Source organism: Pholis gunnellus (genome assembly GCF_910591455.1).
Source record: "Pholis gunnellus genome assembly, chromosome: 6".
Classification (NCBI taxonomy): Eukaryota; Metazoa; Chordata; class Actinopteri; order Perciformes; family Pholidae; genus Pholis; species Pholis gunnellus.
In genome coordinates, this window is record NC_136532.1 from 2,588,110 (window position 1) to 2,612,431 (window position 24,322).

Genomic DNA, 24,322 nt, shown 5'->3' on the forward strand with positions numbered 1-24,322 from the left:
GACTTTTGCTGCTGAGACAGAATGAGAAACAAGAGGGCTGCTTTCTTTTGTCCCCTGTTCTCATTCCTTGTACCAGTGCCGGCTCTGTCCTGCATCTGCGAGGTGGATTAGGCCGACAAGACGGAGGTTGCATTATGTCCTGAGGGGGCTTTACTGTAAGGTTCGTCACAAGGCCTCTCTCCTTCTGTCTCTCCCCACTTAATGTACCGCTTCTTTCAAAAGCGACTAAATCTTTGTTAACATGGAAACTATGAACTCACAGGGAGTTAATCAGAGTCATTGCAAGGCTGGCTATTTGCATGTGAATTGGCTGTGGCTGTATACCAGGCCTCTTTCTGTCATTCACTCCAGTGCCTTGGGCTTCTATCCTCTTAGACATCACACTGCCATAGGTACATGTTGGGGAGAAATATCTGTACGTCATCTATACTGTGATTATATCTGCTATTAGTACAGCTAGAGTAAGCCAGAAAATTCATTTCATTTTCCAGTCTGCACAAAGGAAATTTAGCTTTTTCAAAGCTTTCATATGTGTATTTTATGTAGCTTGTGATTCTGACAGCTTAAAATGATTTTTCTCTTGTCTTGTCTTTGCTTGTCAGATGCTTGCTATCAAACATTACATTAAGTGGGTTGACCATCACATAAGAAGATTCACATTTTTCAAATGTGATCTCATGAATTTCTTTACTCAAATACAAAATACGAGAATACGAGTAGGAGCCGTGTTTAACGTCCTTCCATGAAGCAAAACTTCCTTCTTCTTCTTCTTTTTATATATGGTTTGATTTGGAAAGATTATTGAGAGGGGGAGGAGAGAGGATGTTAAAGAAGAGACTAAATCTGATGTGGAAATGTAGACTTAGTAGGATTTATCCATTTGAGAAAAGACCTTTTCACTTGTTTTGTTGGTTTATCCCCTAAACCCCGTCTCACCCCCCTGCCTAAAAGCTTTTGACATCTTCATCTTGTTCACAGTGGGCAGGCTTTGTTTGCTCTGCTTGAAAAAGCGGATGGGGCTCGGCCCTCCCCTCTCTGTGGCACAAGTGTAGGACTTTGCCATGGCAAAGGGGGGGATTTCTCTTTCCTCCTGCCCCCTCCTTTTCCACATAACTACAATATGGTCATTGTCTGCCAGTGAATAATGTGGCCACTCGGGCAGCATGGACTGCTCCTCGGGCTTTGACTGTGAACCAGCTCTTTTCTTCAGCGTGAAAGGACTCTAATCCATGTAAATATAAGACTCTGAGTACAGCTTGGCCACGGTGGGGAGAGCGAGAGGGAGGAATGGAGGGGAGGGTCAGCAATTTAACCTTTGACCCAACAAATAAGAGGCATGTAAGTTTTAGAATTGCTCTCCAAAGAGGGGCTCCTGTGGCAGAATGAGCTTCCTTTGTCATTTTTGCAGTGTGGGGCTGATTGACAGGGGCTGGGCTGCAGCACGGCGCTGCACAAAAAAACACTACTACAACTCTGCGATGAGAAAGCAGACCAGCGGACAATGCTAATTATTGATTATCTCCATCCAGGATGAAACCTTGTAATATTGTTGATTTGAAAGATTAAAAAAATGTTTGTGCAAGAATTGAATATTTTGACAGTCAGGCTCTAAGAATGTGTAAAATGGAATCAATTTGAAAAGGCTGGTTTTCTTATTTCAGCCTTTGTACTACAGCATCTTATGCTGCTGCCTTAGCTTTATGGGGAACATCACAAGACATAAAGCACAATGATCAGATCTAAAGTGGGTCAGAATCAGCTGAAGCTCCCCCACTGAGAGATGACTTACACTTCCTCTTTGAGCAGGGCTATTAGATATACAGACCAGTACAGTCTCATACTGACACCACTGTGGCTAATATTAATCTGCCTGCTCTTTCTCTAAATACTATTTAACTGTTATACATATTGTTTTCCAAATCTGTTGAATAACACACTTACCTTTGTGTTGGTTGTAAAGCACATCAGATAAGCACCAGTGTGGTCATAAGTGTTTCATATCATAGAGTGAATGTGTGAGAGACAAATGAGACATCTGACTGCAGCTGATTCCAGTCAAAGACTGTTGTTGCATGCCCATGTTATTGGTCTGTTTTTCTATTGCATGCTATCAAATTAAGGTAAAAAAAAATAATGAATTGAACAGAAATATAATTTTCCTGTGCTCATTTTCTATTCTTTTTTCCCCATTCATTCATATTCATATTCTGTTCTTTTTTTCATTAATAAAGCAGTAATTTGGACATCAAGAATGCATATCAGAAATCAAACAATGGATGTCATCAAACTTCCTTCTTTTAAATGCTGAAAAAACTAATATTATCCTTCTTTGAATTCATTTCATACCTCAACTCTACCATATTTCAGAATAGTTATTTGCACTTTTTACTCCATTATATTCATCTGGCAATGATACCTACTTTGCAGATTAAGATTGAATATATAATCAGTTTATAAAACATGGTTCATTATTGTAATTTAATCCACCCAACAGCATTTGATGTTAATACATCAGTAATAACTAACCAATAATATACGTAGCACATTAATGAGATTTACATTGTAGGACTTGTGTTATGCGTTCACATTGTGTTATTGCTATTTTTACTTGAGTAAAATAACCATTGTACACAATATTGTCCAGTGAGGTTCTATCATTTACCTGCTAACCATCACAACCATGTGTTGTCTTCCACCCTCCCTAAAAATCAATATTAAACAACTTCTTAAATTACAAATTAAAGTTTTGTGAGTCATTTTTCAACAGAAAATGTCACAATGATAACTGGCTTCACTCAATAATATTATTGTTGGGGGAGTAATGATAGTCTCAGTCTTAATTTAAAGGAATGTGAATGTGAAGTTTTCTTGCTATTGCCTCTCCATCTCAGATCTGTCTCTTTTCCGTGTGGACCTGACACTTATTCTTAGAATAGACATTTGGTTCTGCACCTAAGCACACTGTAAAGTCATACAGTATAATGTTTTTTCACACTCTTTTACCCCACATTTTCCCCAAAACCTCAAGTCAGCCATGTGGACATCATGTCCTTTATATCCATAGCTCAGGGCTCGGACACCTTTTTGATATGAAGTGGCAGTTTTAAAAGTCCTTGTTAATCAGTGTGCCCCATAAACATTAAGGTTAATATAATAAGTCTAATTCTGACATCATCTCCAAAGTCAGGACTTATATATGAAGGCTGCCATCCTTATGAAAACATCCACATCTGAGATGAGATCATTGACATACCAACCTGTCATCAATCTGGTTCCTCAGCAATACACTTAACAAATTCTGCCAAGAGTACTAGCCAATCAGAGGCAGAGTAGGGCGGGTCTTCAGGGATGGAGAAAACAATCAATAAACAGCCATGTCTCCTAAAAATCACATTCCCATACAACAAAACTGAATTGTGAATTGGAAATTCGAGGGAGAACGTACTTTGTCACGGATTTCTTTTGTTTTTCATGTATTATAAATACGTTTCCACACATGGAGAAGGCTGAGGTGGTGAATGGGTGAAAAACACAGGGCTTCCACCCAGGAAACTGCTGTTTGTGTCCCGGCTGAACCAAGTACTTTTGTTGTGTTTTTATTTTGTTTCAATTTATAAAGTTAACCACGTGTTTCAAACTGTTAAAAACTGCCACTGTAATCTGGGAGAAAATGTGTTTCCCTCGAAACGTACTTGAGAGTGCAGTTAAGTTGTAGGAAACGTAATGTTTTAGAAGACTGGCTGAAATAACAGGCCATTCACTGCCATACTGATGAGAGGGCACTCTTGAGCACTCATTGCTAGTGTGCCATTGGTTAAGCTACCATGCCTAAAGTTGCCTACCCCTGGTCTAATCTATATTCACATAGAATCATTTCCAGCTCTCTCTTTCTGTGCCAAATCTGGAAGGCCTTACCTTTTCTGTCATTTGCCAACAACATCTCAGTGAGCATGTGCTGCATCAGTGTAAGCTGTGTCTCCTGGATTATGTTGTGCTAAAAAGTGGAGAATAAAGAAGCTCCGGGTCATTTTAACCCGATAGGCTCACTGCTCTTTCCTCCTACTGTGACTACCTGTAATTTTGGCTGGGTTATTACGGAAGTATTCTGTTGGGTCGTCCCCCACATCACTGTCTGTGTATTTTTGGATCCTTTCAGTCATTGGTGTTTATCCACAGCACTTCCTGGAGATCACCTGTCAATCAGACAATATGACAAGGTGACATCTTCTGCCTTCACTTAGTGGAGTTTGAGTTTTCAACTGTTTGTTCAGTTACATTTGAAATTCCTCATTTCCTTCCCCAGCCTCCTTCTTTGCTTTGTGACCCAGAAACTGATGCCGTCTCAACACTGTAGGAAATGAATGAAGTAACTTGGAGGTCTCCTTCTAGGAACCCAAACTGCTCAGCAAGTATTCAAACTGAGGATTTTATCCCAGTTTTGTAGAATATAAATGAAGAGGAAATGTCATATATCTAATATGTAGTATGTATGGTAAAGGCAAGGCAGAGGGTTGGGTATTTTACATCATGCAGGTTTTGTTTTGTGGGTTGATAAAACACTCGTACTTGTTATAGATATTCCCTATTTATTAAAAACTCATTGGATTGGCAGACAGATGCACAAAACCTAAAAGAAGGGCTGTTGTTGACATCTTGGAGATACACGGTTTTTCTCTGATTGAAAAATGTACGTATATTCTTAACTCAAGGTCCACTTACTAACAGAGGAATACTGAAACGTGTTTGAAAGCAAATTCATTATTTTATGAATAGATCAGAAGATTTGTCTCGTGACCCTCTAGGGGTCCCGAGCCTCAGGTTGTGAACCACTGGCATAGCGAGTTTAAAATGTCATTTGTTTAGATGAGAATGAATATGATGGTTGCATTATATCTGATTTCCAGAACACAGTGTACTCCCATAAGAAAACATGCTACATGGATGGGACTGACATCTGAGAGGCTCAGGTGTGCTGTCTGAATGGCTGTGTGTTTATGCTCATGTGTGATTCTTCCTCTCATTAAACATGTGTGTGTGAGTGTGTGTGTGGACGCAGGCGACGGCGTGGATGGTGCACGTACAGTGATTAGGTGATCCGCTTCCTCCCTTTCATGTGTTTTTAGTCTCCTCTGCTTTGTTCCCTTTCTTAATTACAGCCGAGCTCTCCTCAGAGAGCGCGTAACCCCACTCCCCACTTCCACAGCAGCATCCCATTAAAGCCACGCACCCGATGCCTCCCCTCTACCTTTATGCAGAATACAATTAAAAAACGGAGAGAGATCAAAAAGATGCCAGGAGTCTGACGAGGGTGATGTTTTTCTGAGAAATGCAGATTTGTCGTATTGATGGCTGCCCCATTTGGAAATCATTACGGGACGGGAGTAATCAGTAGAGCTGCATCAGCATTTTAGTCGTAGACATGCAGCAACACCCGCTAACACACACACACACACACACACACACACACACACACACACACCAACAAGAGCATGTGCTTTCAACAAAGTATTTCAGTCAGCCTCTCACACTGTTGGTTCGTTATTAGGATGAGTGCATTCTAAACTTGTTGTTGCTGTTTTACAAACAACTCTCCAATAACTTGAGCCAGATATCAAGTCATCTTTTGATAGTTGTGTTAAGTTGTATTTCCTGTCTCATTAGACGGTTGCAGGGTCCTGAAACTGTTAGGAGTCTTTAAAGCTTGATGGGAGGAAAGTTTTGTTGGAAACCTCTTTTTGATACTTTTGTCATTGAAGTGGGCAAACTTGTGTTTTTTGCAAGAATCAAAATCTTAACTTAACTTAGAGCTAAGTTGTCAGTCAGCTGTTGGAGCTCCCATTGAGGACACTGGGGTCCTGTTCTTTGTACCCTTAATAAGAATTTGTGGGTTTCATCAAATTGAAGGGAGTTGACTTTCAAGAATGTAAAAGTAGAACAGCATTAAGACCTCCCGACATGGAGTCTTAATGCTGTTTCTATTTTTAAATGCACAAGGTCATCAAATAAAAAGGAAATACACAAAATAATTAAGACAATCAGGTGATTGTATTTTTGGTTTCTTGTCAAACTGAAATGTCTGTTTGTGGCAGCAATTTATAAAATGCCTGACACATTAGTATTTATGCAAAAAACAAATAAAAATCCAATATTGCCATAAAACAGTTGTGCTCGTGGATTATCGTCTGGTGGCCTAACAATGTGAGCGTTACCACGGTATCAACAGTGGACATATTTATTCATTCACCGTCATATTATCTAGACCTATGAACCCGTCTGCAACCATTACACAATGAAATACTGTTACCTAATTCAGACCACTTCTTTTCTTTAATTGTTTCTACCAAACTACCAACTTTAGTGGTGACAAAATATAGCTCAGAATAATCTGCTTAAGAATGAGCTCCTATAGGCCGGAAATCTGTGAAGCACAGGATGCACTGTGGACCTTTTTATTTAGAGTTACTCAACTGTTTTGTGTTAAAAATATCAATGAGGTTGCCCTTTTAGAATGAAGATCTACTGTCCCTTAGAGAGAGAGAGAGGGAGAGAGAGAGAGAGAGTGAGAGAATGAGAGAGAGAGAGAGAGAGATTTAAATGCACCATAAATATTGGACTATTTTAACCAACGCAGCTCTGCCTTTACACACTTGATATTGTTGTTAATTATGATGCTGTGAGTTTTCTCCTCTGCTGTGAATACTGTGAGAATAATCCAACATATAGACCAGACCTCGGCCTACATTTGCATAAATCATCTCATAAACGTCTTCTTCTTCTTCTTCTTCTTCTTCTTCTTCTTCTTCATACTGAGAAGCAACTTAAATCAAATCAGAGGATCAAGCCAGTCTGGGCCCTTCTGAAACAAATACATACAAACTGATATTTTTTTCCCCTTAATCTTACATTACCAGCTAATATCATATTTCATACACGCCCGCAGACATGCCCGCTGCCGCTATGTTTAATGTATAAACCCGCCTTATAGCAGATAGAAAACGTGGATGATCAATATGCATGTATTCAATTAAGGGTATTACAGAGGAGCTAATTTGCATAAAGATTTAGGAGCTTAAAATTATATTTGTGCTATAAAACTTCACAATAGCCTAAACGCGAGCTGTTATGCGCGGGAGGGGGGCAGGACAGGTATGTTTGAAAGAAACGAGGAAAAGAAAAAGAATTATAAATATCAAGGAAAGAAAAAAAAGCATTCCAATATTGTTGAAGCGCATGAATCCGCAGCTATATAAATTGTCAGGAGGTTAAATGTCTCGACGGATTTCGTTTTAAATCATTTAAATAACTATTTGAATTGACTTCAGTTTTCGTACAACAAAAGACAGAACGGTGATGTGATAACGTATCATTTTCTCCCACACCGTTGTAACTGCCGTCTTTTGTGCGAGATCAAACCTCTCCTCCGGTCCTCAAACACGACTCTCTCTGATGACGAAGTCCACTTTCCCCTCCCAATTAAGAGCAGAGAGCTAATTAGAATGAGCGGATCCGGGATCAGTTCAGCAGCCTCACGCTGCAGCCCCGCTGCTGAACCAAACTGCTCTGTGGTGGAAATACAAGACCGAAGCCGCTGGTTTCAGATGACATCAGATGACAGAGTGGAGTTCAGGAGATGGAGCTCTTTCTGTGGGATGAATAAAAACAGGATGAATGATGCTAAGATGTAGAGAAGACACCCGCTGGAGCCAAAAGGATTGTGACGAATTAACACTAAATTGAACAATACTGATGCTCCTAACGATACAATTCTCTAATTCACGTCTTTCCTTGTTTCGATCTAAATATCTCTGTAGAACGACTAAAGACATGTGAAGGGCCTTGCCTTTCGATCTTGCAACACTTTTTTTTTTTAGCAAAATAAATCTTTTCATGAGTTTTGACTACGAATTAGCCCGATTTACCTTTCAGATATTAAAACATAGGTCAAATGTGAAATGACAGGAGTAAGTCAAAGTTTCGATACAGTTTACGAGAAGCTAAATGAACTAAACTGTTTAACTTGCGGTCTCTGGTGTTGTTGTTTGTTGTTTTTCAACAAGTAAAACAGAATAAAAAATGGGATTAAAAAGTGTGAGTCTTCATTCGATGGCTGATTTGAGAGACTTCGTGGCGTTGAGCTTAGCCCTGCAGGTTCTGTGCAGAGCCCCTTGGTGCAACGAAGAGGCTGTGAGCAGCAACCGTGCGGGGCTGTGTGGAACCCTGTCTCTGCGTCACATGAGCAAAGGTCCCAGCGGACCTCCTCAGTGCGCTCAGACAGACCGACAGCTCCAACAGCTCCAACAGCTCCGAGAACTGACACGCTGTCCTGCCCTGACTCTTCTTCTCTTTCTTTAAAACTGACCTTTCTGACTGCAGCTCCGGACAGACAGATACGGTTGGCCGGTGGTCGGTACGTAACGGTCGCAGAGGCACTGCCGCTTTTCAGACCGGTCGGTAAAAGTATAGCCAGATAGTTCGGTGGCGGAGGAATAGCCAATGAACATAAATGGTGCGTCGTGACGCAACAGGGCCCCGTTGATAAGGAGCGGAGAGCCCAACCGGGACTTGAGAAGGAGGTTTTGGGGGGCCAGCAAACACTCGCCTATCATCAGTCAACGTTAAGCCAACTCCTCCTCTTCTGCTGTTACGCACATGTATACAGCCTACTTGGCAAAAGACAAAACATTCACCAAACAGACTACTGTACAGGAAAAGCGCTTCTCCCAGACGCCCGGCGGGATTTTATAAAGCAAAGGCTGCGCGGCTGTGTTTTCTATTTTTCTCTGAATAGCAAAAGTAGTTTGAGCGATATAAATCAGCTGCTGTAGCATCAACCTGGACTGTTGAGCCTGGAGGAGGGGAGGACGACTGTCAGCTTTTTGGGACATATCTTTTTTGTTCTTTCTGACTGTGATGCGTTAGCAGCCTGCTGCCGGCTTTTGCAGTGCCAGTTGTACAGAGTTACTTATTGTTCTGCAGAATAAGGAAGACATTTGCCAATGCCTTGCATCTGACGAAATCCTGAAATATTACTCCCGGCGAGGAGGAGGCATCGGCGATACCCATGCAGCAGCGCTTCCATAGTTGGTATGTTTATTCATAGTAAATAGAAAGGAAAATATAGAAAGAGAATTGATAGCGAAAAAGAAATAACATCACACCTGGGAGAAAATCGATTCCAGTCAGAGAAACGAAGTCTGTGCGCTTATTTATGAATTAATCATAGCTTATTAATAATGAGAGCTGCAGAGATTCGGATGACGGTTTCCATTGGCAGATGAGACGTAGTGTGGAGAACACGTGTCCAATTTTTCCCTCATATTTTTTCCTCCCTAATCTGGATTTCTCACTTGTCACGGCAAGAAAGGAAAACCTTTTAAAAAAGCAAGAATTTTGAGTGGCGTTATTGCGCCGATTTTTGCCTCTGATGGACATCTTGGCTTGCAGATCCGAAGAGAACAGTTATAATATCCTCCCCTCTGCGGCAACGATGCTTTTCCATGGCCTCCCTGGAGGCGACGTGCACGGTGTGGTGGAAGAAATGGACCGGAGAGGAAAGAGCGAGTCAGCAGCCATCAGCTCGGCCATCGATATGGGGGAATCAGAGACGGTAGGAGACTTTCCTTTGGCCCTCTCGGCTCGTTAGCGCAGGCAGCATGGCAGCCTGGAAACAGTGACAGTGACAGTGGCTGCACTCTTACAGCTCCAAGCACTGTGATTCACTTCTGAACGCTTTTTACTTTTAATTCACGCTGAAAAACGGGCCAACAAATGCCCGAGCTTATTTTGTAGTTGCTCTCCGCTCTCAAACTTCCTCCACAAGGCCTGAACATTGTGATTTCTTCGCTGCAACTGTTTAATCTAAACTTCTTTTAGTCTCAGAGAAGCTCCAACTGGAACCAGAGCTGAGAAAGCTACACAATGATTCATAAAGAAAAAAAATATTTTTTAAACTTAGCACTTCGTTTATTTAATTATGCCTTCTTGATGCGTTCAAACCACATAATAAACATGCGCATATTCTATGGCTCACAAAAGCAAAGATATATATATATATATATATATACATATTTTTTAACAGACCTTATTTGGAAGTTTCTTTTATAATAAAAAGAAAAAATGAAAAGTAGCGTTAGATTATTATTCTATTTTTTTTTTTTTACACTTGTAACAATTCAATTAAAATGCATAATTCTAACGATTAGAAAGTTCAACATTAATTGTTAAATGCGCCGCAATGAATATGAAACAAGAGAAGATGGGATGGAGAAATAGTTATTTTCCATTCAGCTTCTATCTTCTGTTGCAAATTATTCGTGGAGCGCGTGCGCGTGTACGTGCACCTGTGTGTGTCTATTTTGCAGGCCTCTCCAAAATAACATGAAATGGCAATCCCCTATCATAAACCTGTGTTTGTTATTGCACCTTTAAATGACAGTTATTATTTTCAGGAGAAATTAACAGCACAGCACACTGATACAATAGCACACATTTCCTAAGAACATACACAGCGTGTACATGGTTCTTCAGATGTTAAATGACTTCAGTAGGTCTACTTGTTTTCTTTTAATCTGCTGCTATATCAGCAATATGACACTATATGATTTATTCCTTACACTGTGGTCTTGGAGGGGAGTTTGCGTTGTCCTTTTCTTACTGATTACATTTTAATATCATTATAATATTGATATCTAGTATTATTGAGGTTGTTGAGACAAAAATAGTTTTAAACTTCAACAATATCTCTTTACAATATTTCTAAAATCCTCCCATGTGGTGGATATGGCCCTCTTTAGTGAGGCTATAATTGATGATAGGCCTACTCTGTAATTATTCTATAGCGAATACACTGATCCTCTACTTGCTAGGACTTTATGCTATATTATTATTATTATTATTATTATTATTAATGTTGTTATGGATGAAGCCATGTTAGCATGTCTTCATGTTAGGCTATCATGTCATTCAGAATCGTTGCACTTGTGTTTCTTCCGACATCGTGTCCCTGACGCTGTGTCCTCGTGCCTCTCTCCGTGCAGTCCATGCCGTGTATGACCAGCGAGCGCGTGGCTCTGTGCGCGGGTTGCGGCAGGAAGATCGCGGACCGCTACTACCTGCTGGCAGTGGACAAACAGTGGCACATGCGCTGCCTCAAGTGCTGCGAGTGCAAACTCAACCTGGAATCTGAGCTCACCTGCTTCAGCAAGGATGGCAGCATCTACTGCAAGGAGGACTACTACAGGTAGGAGGCCGAGCAGGGCCTGGAGCTCCACGCTCCGTCCACCACACGGTGTTTAGGATTCAAAGAGCTAAATATGTGTCGGAAATGATTGTTATCGTGGCTGGTGAAGATACTGTTTTTAAAGTCAAAGTTACACCACAAATGACCGGGGATGGAATTAAATAAATAAACAATGTCAATGCAAAATTACGTCAATAAAATATATATTTTTTTTGGTTCTGAAAATCAGTTTAATTTAAGAAAAAAAAAACACGATTTATACATCACGTCTTTCTCACAGCTTCTTTCCTGATAATATGGGGTTGTACAATATTTTTGCACAGCTGATAGCTGATATTTAGTGCCATAACGCACAATTTTGTATCCAGATATAAACCACGTGTTTCTCTCACATGTTAACAAACGGAAAGAAAAAAAAAATAGGATTTAAACTAACAATATCTGGGTAAAATTCAAATTTCATTAAATGACAATATCGCCAAATTGATGCAAACTATCTGTCCAACTTTAAGGTTTGATGTGAATTCACATCATTAGTAAGAAAAGTTTCTTAGAGCACTGTTTCTGAGTGCGTAACATCTCAGTATCACGCAGTCCTGCCACACTGAACACACCAGCAGCCGCCTGCAGGGCTCCGCGTCCAGCCGCTGATGAGGTTTCTGTGTTGTCCGCAGAAGATTTTCGGTGCAGAGATGCGCTCGGTGCCACCTGGGGATCTCAGCCTCGGAGATGGTGATGCGGGCCCGAGACCTGGTCTACCACCTCAACTGCTTCACGTGCACCTCCTGCAGCAAGATGCTCACCACCGGGGACCACTTTGGCATGAAGGACAGTTTGGTGTACTGTCGGCTGCACTTTGAGACTCTCATCCAGGGAGAATATCAGACACATTTTAACCACGCGGACGTTGTCCCGCACAAAGGCCTGGGCCCGGCCAACACGCTTGGACTATCCTACTTCAACGGCGTGGGCACAGTGCAGAAAGGCCGGCCCAGGAAGAGGAAAAGCCCTGGGCCGGGCGCCGAGCTGGCTGCTTATAACGCAGGTAAGGATTTATAACGAGGGTAGTTAACCTATTGACACGCGTGTTGAGGTCTAAGAAATGCGGAAAGTTCAGACAAAATGCACGTCATTCATGTATATTTCGTGTTTGATCGTGTTGTGGTGCTGATTTTACCTCAAAAACAATGATTCAGGGTCGAAAACGTAGAATAGAAAAAAGAAACATAAAAAAACACCGCAGCCATATTGTAAAGTAAATGTTGTTCCATCGTTTTATTGAACAGCCTCCGCGTGAATACAAACTGATTAAGAGCGACAGCTTTCCTTAATCAAACACCCTTTGAACAGTCCTATAACGGCTCATAGTGTGTGTGTGTGCGCTTCTCTCAGATAACTTTATCATAACTTCATCATATGGCTTTGCAGTTTATAATGACTTTATCATAACTTTACCACGATAACGACAGACCTAGTTTTTAAACGCGCTATGGTGTGTGTGTGTGTGTGTGTGTGTTGTATTGTGCTAAATAGCAGCCCTACTGCATTACTTACATTTTTCTTTAAAGTTCCTATAACCTTCTTGTTGGATGTTAGTTGTTTTCAATGCTTTTGATTCAAGACTTGTGTGTGCTTGGCGTTATTTGGCGTTATGTCAGCATAGGATCTTCCATCATGATAGTCTGTATAGCTTCAATTGAGCTAACCATTTCTGTCAGAAACAACAGCAGCATGTTCACGGTGAGGCCAGACAGTGTGCATGAATAAGCCTGTAATAGCCAGTAATAAACAAAGAGAACAGCATGCAGGCCAAGTGAGGCCAGGCAGGACCAAACCAAGTGACCAACTGAGAGGAAATAAAAACTGTCAAATGAGAAAAAAAGCAAGAACATAAATACAGGCCATATAGCATTTCCTGTAAATTGAACTTTTCAAACAGCTTCATAGGATTTCATGAGGTCAATGAGCTGTAGCAGTCTTAACAATCTACATGGAGTCAAGGCTTTTCTAAATGGTGAACCCAAAAATAATCACTTCATTGTTGTTGGTTTGTAGTCATGTTTCAGTTTCGTCAATCTGGTATTCTGATACAAGTTTTTTGATGTTCTGGCAATAGACATTGACACACACACACACACACACACACACACACACACACACACACACACACACACACACACACACACACACACACACACACACTATGGAACCTTTTTGCATTGCTGGGTCAGATTAATGTGACATGATGATTTATCCACTGGAGCAAGAAATACAAGAACTTTCTTATGGCAGAACTAGCTGACGGGAATCTCACATTGTTTGTTTTACTTTCGTTAATTCATCTTTCTAATTATTCACATAAGAAGAAATTTGATCGCAAACTATTTCTCAAAACTTTTTTTTCAGTCAATAAGCTGCAACAGCTGAAATAATTATATTCCCACTAGTTTCCAATGCAACATAGCTTCTTTCCTTTTGTTTTCTGAATGAAGTGATTGTTCTTTGAAAGAGGCAGCATCACTTTCGATATTTTAATTAATTCACTTTTTTATTTTTGGAATTCATGATACAATTGAGGTTGCTCTGAAATGATTTCACCTATTAGTGATGGACTTTGCAAAGTACTGTCTTTCTGAACACAATATTTCATCATGAAGCCACGAGGAAGAAAGGAAGCCTTCTTTCAGAGAAAGAGATTCTTACTCTGAAGAAGCCACTGCAGCTTTTGGTCATTGTGTGTATTTAGTAAAGTAACTGAAGTAAATTATAGGAAGCAGAATCAGGGGAGTGAAGAGGCAGTGCGCCCTCTTCTGTTTGCAGCCAGAAACAGCATCCAAGCTTCACCTGAGTGCTCACATGAGAATGTGGCAACCTGAAGCAGCCTGCAGCTCTCAGATGGTATAAACACTGAGAATAAGACGTTGTGTGTGAGGACGAGGCACAAGCAGGAAACAGGCTGCTTTTTGTTCAAATGCTGCAGCATATGCTTTGGCCAGAAAGCAGCATTTGTTCTGCCTGGTGTGTATGGGCTAATTAAGTGAAGTGTTATTCTGATGGTTTTCACTCACTTCATATTCATCATTTGCGTTCTGATATTGAACACGAACTGTTATGCATGCAGCAACACTTTGAACATTGCCAAGAAATTTGCAGGCTGGGACACATACATGTGTGTGTGTGTGTTTGTGTTTGTGTGTTTGCTGAAGCCAGGCTAGCACCTCCTCCATAGAAAGACATGTAGACATGGACAGACAAACAGACAGGGACAGACAGACAAGGTGCAGAGAGGAGGATCTGTAGCTGGAGGAAACAGCTGTCAGGTCAGTGTCTCCTTGGATCACATTGATTTTATAGATTTAAATGAAGAAAGGGAATCTGGATTGAAATAACATTTTTAACATGGGAAATAGTGATATGCACAATAATAACAAAAAAAGGAAGAACAAAATGAACCCTTAGCATTTTCTTTTTTCTTCCCTCCACATACAATCTATTGCACAGACATTTGCATTGTACCTATCTCGCTGATGCACATAGAAGCATGTGAGGTCGCTTGATATATATTGACATTTATTGATTTTCATGGGAGATGAATAGTTTCTTCCAGATGTATTACTAATAAATATACTCACTAGGTTTGAAATAAAGAACATTATTTCTATGTGACGCATTTGGAGCTGCGTCTGTGCTCTTAAAGATTGAATACTCTTTGATTACTGGGGTCATGAGATTTCTGGACCTTAAAATGGGGTCCGAAACATAAGGAAAGAGAGGACTAAACAATGACTAACTAGCTCTTCTCTCCTGTTCCCTGCTGGCTCGCAGCGCTGAGCTGTAACGAGAACGACGGGGAGTCCATGGACCGGGACTCACAGTACAGCTCCAGTCAGAAGACCAAGCGCATGCGCACGTCCTTCAAGCACCACCAACTGAGGACCATGAAGTCCTACTTCGCCATCAACCACAACCCAGATGCCAAGGACCTCAAGCAGCTTGCCCAGAAGACGGGCCTCACCAAGCGGGTCTTACAGGTAACCACAACAGCTAGACCGCAGTGTCCTTTACTCAGGGGAGGAGACAAATGCAAACAAGGGTGCAGGAATTCGACTTGTTTCCAATACAAGTCAGCTTGTTTCCAAGTGTAAAATATATGAAGTGAGGTTTTCCTGACAGAAGCCAAGTCAGATGCTTTATTTCAAGATAGTGCTGTTTTTCATTGCAGTGAAATTCTTGGAAGAAAAGCTGAACATATTTTTTTGCTTTCTTTTCTAACCTTCTTTTCTTAATTAAATAAAAACAAAATCACAGAATAAGAAATAAAATGAAAAAGATGCATTGAGAAGCAGTAGATATTTTCATTTCCTCAAGGGAAAAACCCTGCTAAAAGTCAACGTGTGTTGAAATTAGAATACAAAATTACATGGGAGTGAAAAGACAGTCAGAAAAACAAAACAAATTGCAATCTATTTCAGTGGACGATGTGATGTTATGATGAGGATTGAGGGATGAAAATCAAAAAGCTCTGTAGTACACGCGAAGAAAGACGAAGCACACCAGAGCGTTTGATTTCCACAAAAGACGACAGCAAATTATCTGGGGGACTGAGAAGAAGAAAAATGAGACAAAAAGGTTTCTGAATCAAGTTTTTTCCTGAGAAGAGAAAAAAAAAATCATCCCGCTGCTTTAATTAACGCTTGCAGAAAACAAAGCAGTCGTTTTGCTTTGATGCGTTTTTGAGTTTTCATGCCTGTTATTCCGGTTGAAGCGCCCAGTTCCCATGGCTCCGTCATGATTCCAGCGCTAACACGCTCAAACACTCAGCTCAGTGCAGACTCACCACATCTCAGACACTACTTTTTATTATTGAAAAAGGGAGCAAAGATTAAGTGTAAAAAAAATGTAATTCAAAAATGAAAATAAACCTCAGGGGACAATGAGGAGCAGGCTGCTTGTTCTAAAATTGGGGTTCAGGGCCCTCTTGAAAGGGTTCACAGGGTCCTCAGCAAAATGAGGAAGAAACCATTCATTTCATTGCCATTGCAAATATGAGACTCTGACTCTATGACGGAAATCATAGCTGCTTTTATCCCAGTACACACTTTTGTCTGTGGCTACTACTGTCTTTTCTCCATGACTAGCCATAAAAAGCGAAGGCTTTTATAACGTTTGCACACACACAGAGCCCTGGCATTGTGTTTTTAAATGTTCTTTTTTCATTGACTCCAGTGTGAGCATCTGCAAACAGACTTTAAACCTTTAAACTTTAAAGCAGACATGAGGAGATGCTCACTGGTCTGTGCTCTGAACTCATTTTACACGGCTTTGTGGAATAGTTGATTCTGATTGGTCAGTGATGGCAGTCTAGGGTCTGTTCATTTCTGTAGAGCAATTGCTTTGGACACAGTTCTGATCTCCAGAAACTGCGAGAGGATTATTTTTTTTTTTCACAGAAGGAACAAAATAATTTTGTAATCAATAATTTTTGTCAAATGATCGATTACTTTAGTAAGTAGCGCTGTAATAAGTAAGGGATAATGTACATAATTCCTTCCATAGCAAATAGAAAGAGTAGGGGTGGGGTGGGGTGGAGATAATGTGGGTCTGCTGGGGTTCATAGATAGTTTCTCACTGCCTCTAAAAATGTCCCGTATGAGTGTTTATGCGTTTGTTTGGGTTACGGAGTTCTACAAGCCACAAGCAGCAGTCTCCTGGGTAAAAGTCCTGTGTGTTGTTTGGGCCACCCAGCCACCCTGACTGGAATCTGTCGCTCTTTATACTACATTACCTAACTTCCACCTTTGCTTGTGCCACATAGAGTGTGACAGCTAATGTACAGTGTTCTGTACTTAATGCTTTTTTTTGCTGAAAAGAATCCTCCCTGATGAGAGGTTAAAATGAACCGATGTAGATCGTACAGAAAAAAACTGTGATCTGTGGAAACGTAGAGCTATGTCTTATTGAAGCATTTAAACAAATGATCTTTACCTCAAACCACAGAGACTGAGACTGTGAGAATGTGTTGTTCCCACCTCTCCGGCAGCCTCAGCTGTCCATTCATTTTACCACAGTATCAAATATTAAATTAGATGACTCGACACATGCTTGAGGTACAGTAGGTTAATCCATAAGAGTGAGCATCATGTCTGCATTGACGAGTGTCACTTGTATTATTGATATGTGCTGATGCAGTTGTACATGAGGACTGAGCACAGACGTAATGTTGTGTGTGTGTGTACTGTGACAAATGTTTCCATAGTCTTTGGTCTGGAAGGGAACGGACTGAAATCAATGCGTGGAAGGAAGTAATTGTAACAGCATGCTCGACAGAAACGGTTGGCAGCTTTGTCTAAATGATTGTAGTGACTGGACTTAAATATGCAAAAGCACAGGTGTGGTCAGTTAACAAAGTATTGTTAAAAAATACATGTTTAAAGGCTCAGTTCAATATGAGACAAAAACATTTCCTAATTGATCTCGTATTTATCTGTCCACGTTTACGTCTACAATACAATGGAGGTGAGTGGAACTTACAGCACCGAAAAATTACGTTTATATAAATTAACACCAATTTCAGAAATGTGTCCTCTTCATTCTTGATAATCCACAGACTTTGCACTTATCGTTGGAACGTACTGTGTCTAAGAAATCACCCCTGTGGGTTATCTAGAGCAACAGTGAAAGAGATGCTACTGCAGAATATTTGAACTGGAAAGCTTCATTGCTTTGAGCTCAACAAATGGTGGAGATATTTATCTCAAAACCTGGGCAAATAAAACATAAACTGCATGGCGACAGGTAAATCAAAAATCTATCTTTTGTGCACTGTGGGTGACCTGAACCTTTAACAACCCTGCTACATGCTTTGTTAAATGCTAAATGCTAAAAGCTACTATAAGATTAACACGGTATCAGAAATAATTGACAGGATGGATTTTGTTGTTTTATTCCTGCAGGTCTGGTTCCAAAATGCACGGGCCAAGTTCAGGAGGAACCTGCTGCGGCAGGAGAGCACCGGGGTGGACAAGGCATCGGACGGCTCCACGCTGCAGGGCGGGACGCCGTCGGGCCCAGTCTCGGAGATCTCCAACGCTTCCATGAGCCCCTCCAGCACCCCCACCACCCTGACAGACTTGACCAACCCCACCATGCCCACTGTCACCTCCGTGCTCACCTCGGTGCCGGGCGGCATGGACGTCCACGAGTGCCGGAGCCCTACACAGACCACGCTGACCAGCCTCTTCTGATGGACGGAGCCGCCTTCACCAGAGCCTCACCGATACCCCTCCCCCCCTCATTTCCGCTCCACCCTACTGGATCTAAAACTGAGCATTGTTGACTCCTTCGATTAGAAAAGAGAAGGTAACGGAAACATTAAAAAAAATATTTCATTTTGCTCTGATGCCATTAGAGACTATTTGCATAGTGAGGCGGCCGAGCCTTACAGACGGAACAGTTGTCGTTATTTTTGATGTTGTCTTGTCGAGAACTGAGGAGGCTTGATTTGTATTTTTCAATGTTTACAGAAAGAGACTGCGGGAAAAAAGAAACTGCTTAATTTTTAATTCATTCATTTTTCCAGCACAGTATTTATGTTGTTGTACAAGAGTCACTGTTAGAAGGATTGTAAAAAATCTTTTTTGAAAATCTGAGATTAAACACAGGTTACAATATCCTACGACTGCCATGTGCCTTACAGTCCATTCTATCTGAGCTGCTGTCAGAAGTCGATCACGATCAGACACCAACGATCAACTCGGAAGAGAGTGTATAGGGAATGACTTATTGCTTGTGTGTGTGTGTGTGTGTGTGTGTGTGTGTGTGTGTGTGTGTGTTATGGTTAGCTCCTTTTTTTGTTTGTGTGTCCGCACACATAACATAGTTTACTTACATTGATAAACATTCTGCTTTGATTTCAAATGTTCCATGCTCCTGATGAGTTACTAATTATATTTAATATAGTTTAATAAGAATAATTAAAGTAATTATTCTCTTCGTCAAGAATATTTTTCCCCAACTTGTCAGGAAGCAAATTTAAGGCCTTTACACACCGGGAGCGTCTTTTTGTGTTTGTATCACCCAACATGTTTTTTTGTCATAAATGCTTGAACACCAATTCAGCAGGTTGGGCAGAACGGGTTGAGTTGCACCTATATTAATAAAACAGAACGCAGGGGCGTTCATTCGTCCCCCGTTGTGTGTAAAGGCCTTTAAGCAGAGTTGAAAGCTGCTGTACACGAGGACTTAGTGTTTATTCTTTTAGTTAGCCGAACACATGCAGGTCAACCAAGACAGTGACATTTCAGATATAATTCTTAGACTTTTAACGTGAATTCCCTACCAAATGCATTTATTTATTCATTATTAAGACACTATTTAGCTTTCAATAGTCTTGTGTGTCATTTTCCATCCCTGCCCCTTGCACTGATGACGCTACTGTTTTTAGCTTGTAGGGTAAAACAACAATAATCCAATAATCCAGTCCCCTGCTGTAGTCTGAATCACAACATATTACATTACAATAAGACAATTTAAGTTTTAAACCAGTAACATAATCTGAAACATTTTAAGTGAAAAATATCTATTGTTAGGGTGTCCCTCAAGATAAATCCAAGAATAGCTTTCATTAGTAGTGAAATTAGGTGGAATTATCTCACATTAACAGACAGGTTTTCTTTAACCTTTTCAAGGAACGTTGAGTTCAGATGGTCTGTGAAGGTGGAGGAGAGCTGCTGGTGAGACACGGATCAGTCCCAGACTGCTGTACTCATCCTGACTGAGCTCGTCTTGCTGTGCAGCGTTTGCCCATTCTTGTACACATCCCCTGGAAAAAAATTAAACTCCTTTCATTTTAACACTTTCTTTTCCAAGATATATGTACACAGAGAGGTGCATTGCTCTGCTTGGTCAAAGGTATTTGTGGTAATGTGACGCCTCTAAACCAGAGCTACGGGTGGACTTGCATGTATAAATCCATCCTGAACAGGAGTTTTGATACATTTCTGCATCTTGTGTCTTGACACTGACAATCACTCACCTGTTTAATGCATATTTAGCTACTTTCATTTTTTTATGTCGGGATGGAAATTCTACAAGTTTTTCCCACTTCGGTGTGGTGAAAGATTTGGGATGTCAATACAGGAAAGGTTAGAGGCAACCATTCCACTAAAAAGCCCCAACATTGAAAACATGGCAGCAGACAAAAACCTTCACAGACATCCATCTCCATGATGGGAGAAAACACTGAAACACATTTAGATTTGTTGACCTTTTTTTTGTACTTTTCTTCCACTCAAATGCAAACAAGATAGCCAATACATTATGTTTCAATTTGCTTTGAAGGCAATGAGTTCACTCACATTGTGTGGGATGGCCTACAAGGCCCTGGTGGCTTAGCTGTCTTTCTTTAATATTTGACATTGTGAAGACAGACAGTCAACATGGGAAAAGCAGGTTGACACCCAACAGAGATCCCTGGCCGAATCAAAATCGAGCCTTACATCTTTGGTTTCGTCATATTTTTAACAGCAGCAGCACAGACTTAAGGCCTTTACACAGGGAGGCTTTTTTTGTTTAACTGTTGTTTTTGTCATGAACACTTTCACATGGAATCCAAATATTTTGCAGGAAAAAAGCGAGTGTTTTTTAAAGTTGATTTTTCACACCACGAGTGAAGGCATCACGTTGTGAGAAACGGGTTGAGTTGCCACTATAAGTATTATAAAACAACAAGAAAGCTCCCTAGTCTGAACCAAACTTTATTACTCCTTTCAACCTTGACAAAGGCAGCGCAGACCAGATCCACTTCTTCCCTTCTTACCTTTCACAATAAAAGCTCTCTATATATATTATTCACAGGTGAGTTTCGCGTTGTTTCTTTGTCAGGGCCCGGTGTGTTTAGGCCTTAGGGCTTCAGCTACAGTGTGGCTATGGACACACTTCCAGAGTAAGTAGCACTCAGTTATGGAGTCAGATCAGTTTCAGTATTAATGAATGGACACAGAAAGATTGACAAATGTATTTTGTGATTCATATATAAAAGGGACTTTTGCATGCACACAAAAATAGTGAAATTATACAGAAATGTAAAAATATATATATATTATTACAATACACATGCACAAAGTAATCGCAGAAAACTGCTCTTTAAAGTATAGCAGAGTTTATTTATTTATAACAGTACTGATCAAGTCAATAATATTATGAACTAACAGCAACTACTATACAATTACAAGCCTACTATCTAAAATCAACAAACAATCACGGTTTGTGTGTGTGTGTGTGTGTTTGTAGGACAATGGTATTTAATTCAAATTCAATGAGGTCCAGTTAGAGATCATTTCCTCACGCAAAGGTCCGGAACATCACAATAATGTCCAACTAATTACTTAGTCCTATATATATTAAATTATCCAACAGTTGTATTAACGTCATTTCAAATATAGAAAGTTCAATTGAATAATATCTCAACAATATTTATTGTCAGATTTCAAAATGAACTGGATGAATTATAAATAATACACAGTCTAATAATAAATAAATGTGCTTCTCTTGTTTCAAGTAAAATAAGGGCTGGGATAAACAATAAGTTACACAACAGAAAGCTTTTGAAAAATGTGCATCTTAAAATAAAGTACTTAATTTTAGAAAAAAACATTTCACTGAATTGTCCTGCAGCTTTAAATTAATTAAATTCAGGTGTGAAGTGATGTCAACCAAAAATAACATATTGTATTTTTCTCATCTTCTAATAACATAGATTTGTGTGAAGGGACTTTATCTGTGGTTATTAAACCACTTATTTCAGCTCTATTCCTCTCTGTCAACATCATTGTTGGGCAGTGAATTCATGGGCTAGGATTCTGATCATATTGGGCTCTTAGGTCATACCTGTGCCTATATTTTGGATTGAATGGGTGCATTTGCTCAAAAGATGTGTGCTTTGTCTCGTAGTGGCGCTTCACCTTGCTGCTTTGAATAATTGTAACGGTCTCTGGACATATGAGTCATACTGGTTTAAACTGCATCGGAGGAATGAACATGGAGAAGTCCATATGTAATGTCTTAACCCGGCTCCCAAGCTATGACAAATACGGAATAGACACAAGGGAGGATGGTAGAGAAAAAAGGTATTCATTATAACGAAGTAAAGAAACGGCTACCAATTTTAAAGTGTGTCAGTCAGTAACGAATGAAGTGTGGGGTGTTGTCAGCGGAAGCAAAAGACCAAAACCAAAGTATAAATGGGCAGCACTGGGTCCATGTGCGCAGGAGAGCAACACTGGAGTAGGGCTTTTATTCCCCAGAGCTCCGGGAACAGTTGCTCTGCATCCAGTAATCTGCCACAACCGCGTTCTTGTGACTTCTTCAGGGACACACGGACAAATAAGTGGCAAAGCCATACTTGTACATTGGTAAGACGCAGGGGCCCTCACAGTGATAATTTCCCTGACTCACGTATTTCTCCTGTTGGGTCTCCCTCCCCATCTCTCATCTGCATGTGTAAATTTAACTGGAGCTGCGACACTAATCAGAATACACATATTTGATTGGCTGAGTAGCATCATGTGAGATGATGTATAATGCAGGTAATAGTTGCTGTGTTTCCTGGACCGCTGAACGAGTGCCCTAAAGGTTAGAAAAGCTGCGCCGGTTTAAATAGAAGTGCTCCATCAAGGTTAGATAATCTAGGATTATCCTCTAGGAACGCTCTTTTCCTCTTCTGCTCGCTGGACATGGCATCTTTCTTGTCCTAATATGCACAATCTACCTTGATGAATGGTGTAAAATTGTACAACAAGCTGGTGATTTCGCTGATTCACTAAAACGTCTACACATGGATGCAGGCCATCCGTGGGTTTTGGGGGGTCCTGTGTTTTGGTTTGCTAGACACTGGCCTCCCTCTTTTTCACAGTTTTTTGAAGGTATATGCGAAACCCCCTGAGCCCGAGAGCCCCCGAATTTGGGGGCGTCATGCTTAAGAGGTTCATATAAAGACCATTTTTGCATGAATGAGATAATGCTATCCCATGCTATTAGACAAATGAGAAGACATACCAATAATGCCAGAAACAACATCAAAATGACACCACCACCAGTTAGTTATATGACAATTTTGGTGCGATAATCAAGCTGTTGTCATTATCATCAATTGAGGGTGCTCCTCTCCCAAAGACATCATGCACATTTTCCGATCTGGCCTTTCATCCTAGTCATTATAGCTTTCAACTTAAGCAATCCAATTGCTAGGTGTGTGCTCGGTAATTGTGGTTTATACAGTATCTCTTTTTGGCCTTTACATCCAGGATTAACTACCTACGTTTAAGACACACTACTTGCTCCACCTCTCCTTATTTCTTACCAGTTCTCCTTCTTTCTTACCCCAGGTTATCTTCCTTTGTCTAAATTAAGGTTAACTATCATTTAGAGTTAATCCTCATTAATAAGCAATTTATCACCTCAGCATTAGGCAGGGCACTCTTTTAGAATAGGGGCTGCTACTTCGGCTGCAAACCAAGGCATCTCCGCTCCATCCCTGCAACTAATGGGATGTTGGTCTGCCTTCACCTCCTACATTCGCTCAATCTCAACTCAAGAATGGTAACTCAAGCTCAATAAAGCCTAAAAAAATTGTCATATAACTAACTGGTGGTGGTGTCATTTTGACGTTGTTTCTGGCATTATTGGTTTGTCTTCTCATTTGTCTAATAGCATGGGATATCATTATCTCATTCATGTAAAAATGTTCCTATGCACGACGCCCCCAAATTCGGGGGCTCTCGGGCTCACATATACCGTCGAAGAAATGTACATATCGAGAGCGAAAAAAATGCATGTATACATATTATATACCAGATTAAACAGCAACATCTGGGCAACACTATCATGTAAGTCACTTTTTACACACTCCAAACACAATTATACACAACTAATATAAGCAACTAGAAGATGTACCACAATATCACGTATTTTTCGCCACGAGTCGGCGAGCTATGCACTCCGCTTTGATATTCCAAAAAAAGCTAACGGCTAACACGGACCACCATTATATCGCAGGGCATGAGAATTCGACACAGAATCCAGAGA

The 24,322-nt window shown here is 40.5% G+C and overlaps 1 protein-coding gene across 1 annotated transcript; it reads left to right on the forward strand.

The window, feature by feature from the left end:
- Nucleotides 1-9,424: 9,424 nt before the first annotated feature.
- Nucleotides 9,425-18,483, forward strand: lhx2b (LIM homeobox 2b; the record flags this gene model as incomplete). Its single annotated transcript, XM_079160740.1, has 5 exons — nt 9,425-9,607; nt 11,037-11,239; nt 11,914-12,284; nt 15,065-15,270; nt 18,193-18,483. The coding sequence occupies 5 exons, from the start codon at nt 9,425-9,427 to the stop codon at nt 18,481-18,483; spliced, it is 1,254 nt and encodes a 417-aa protein (XP_079016866.1).
- Between the last annotated feature and the right edge of the window lie 5,839 nt (nt 18,484-24,322).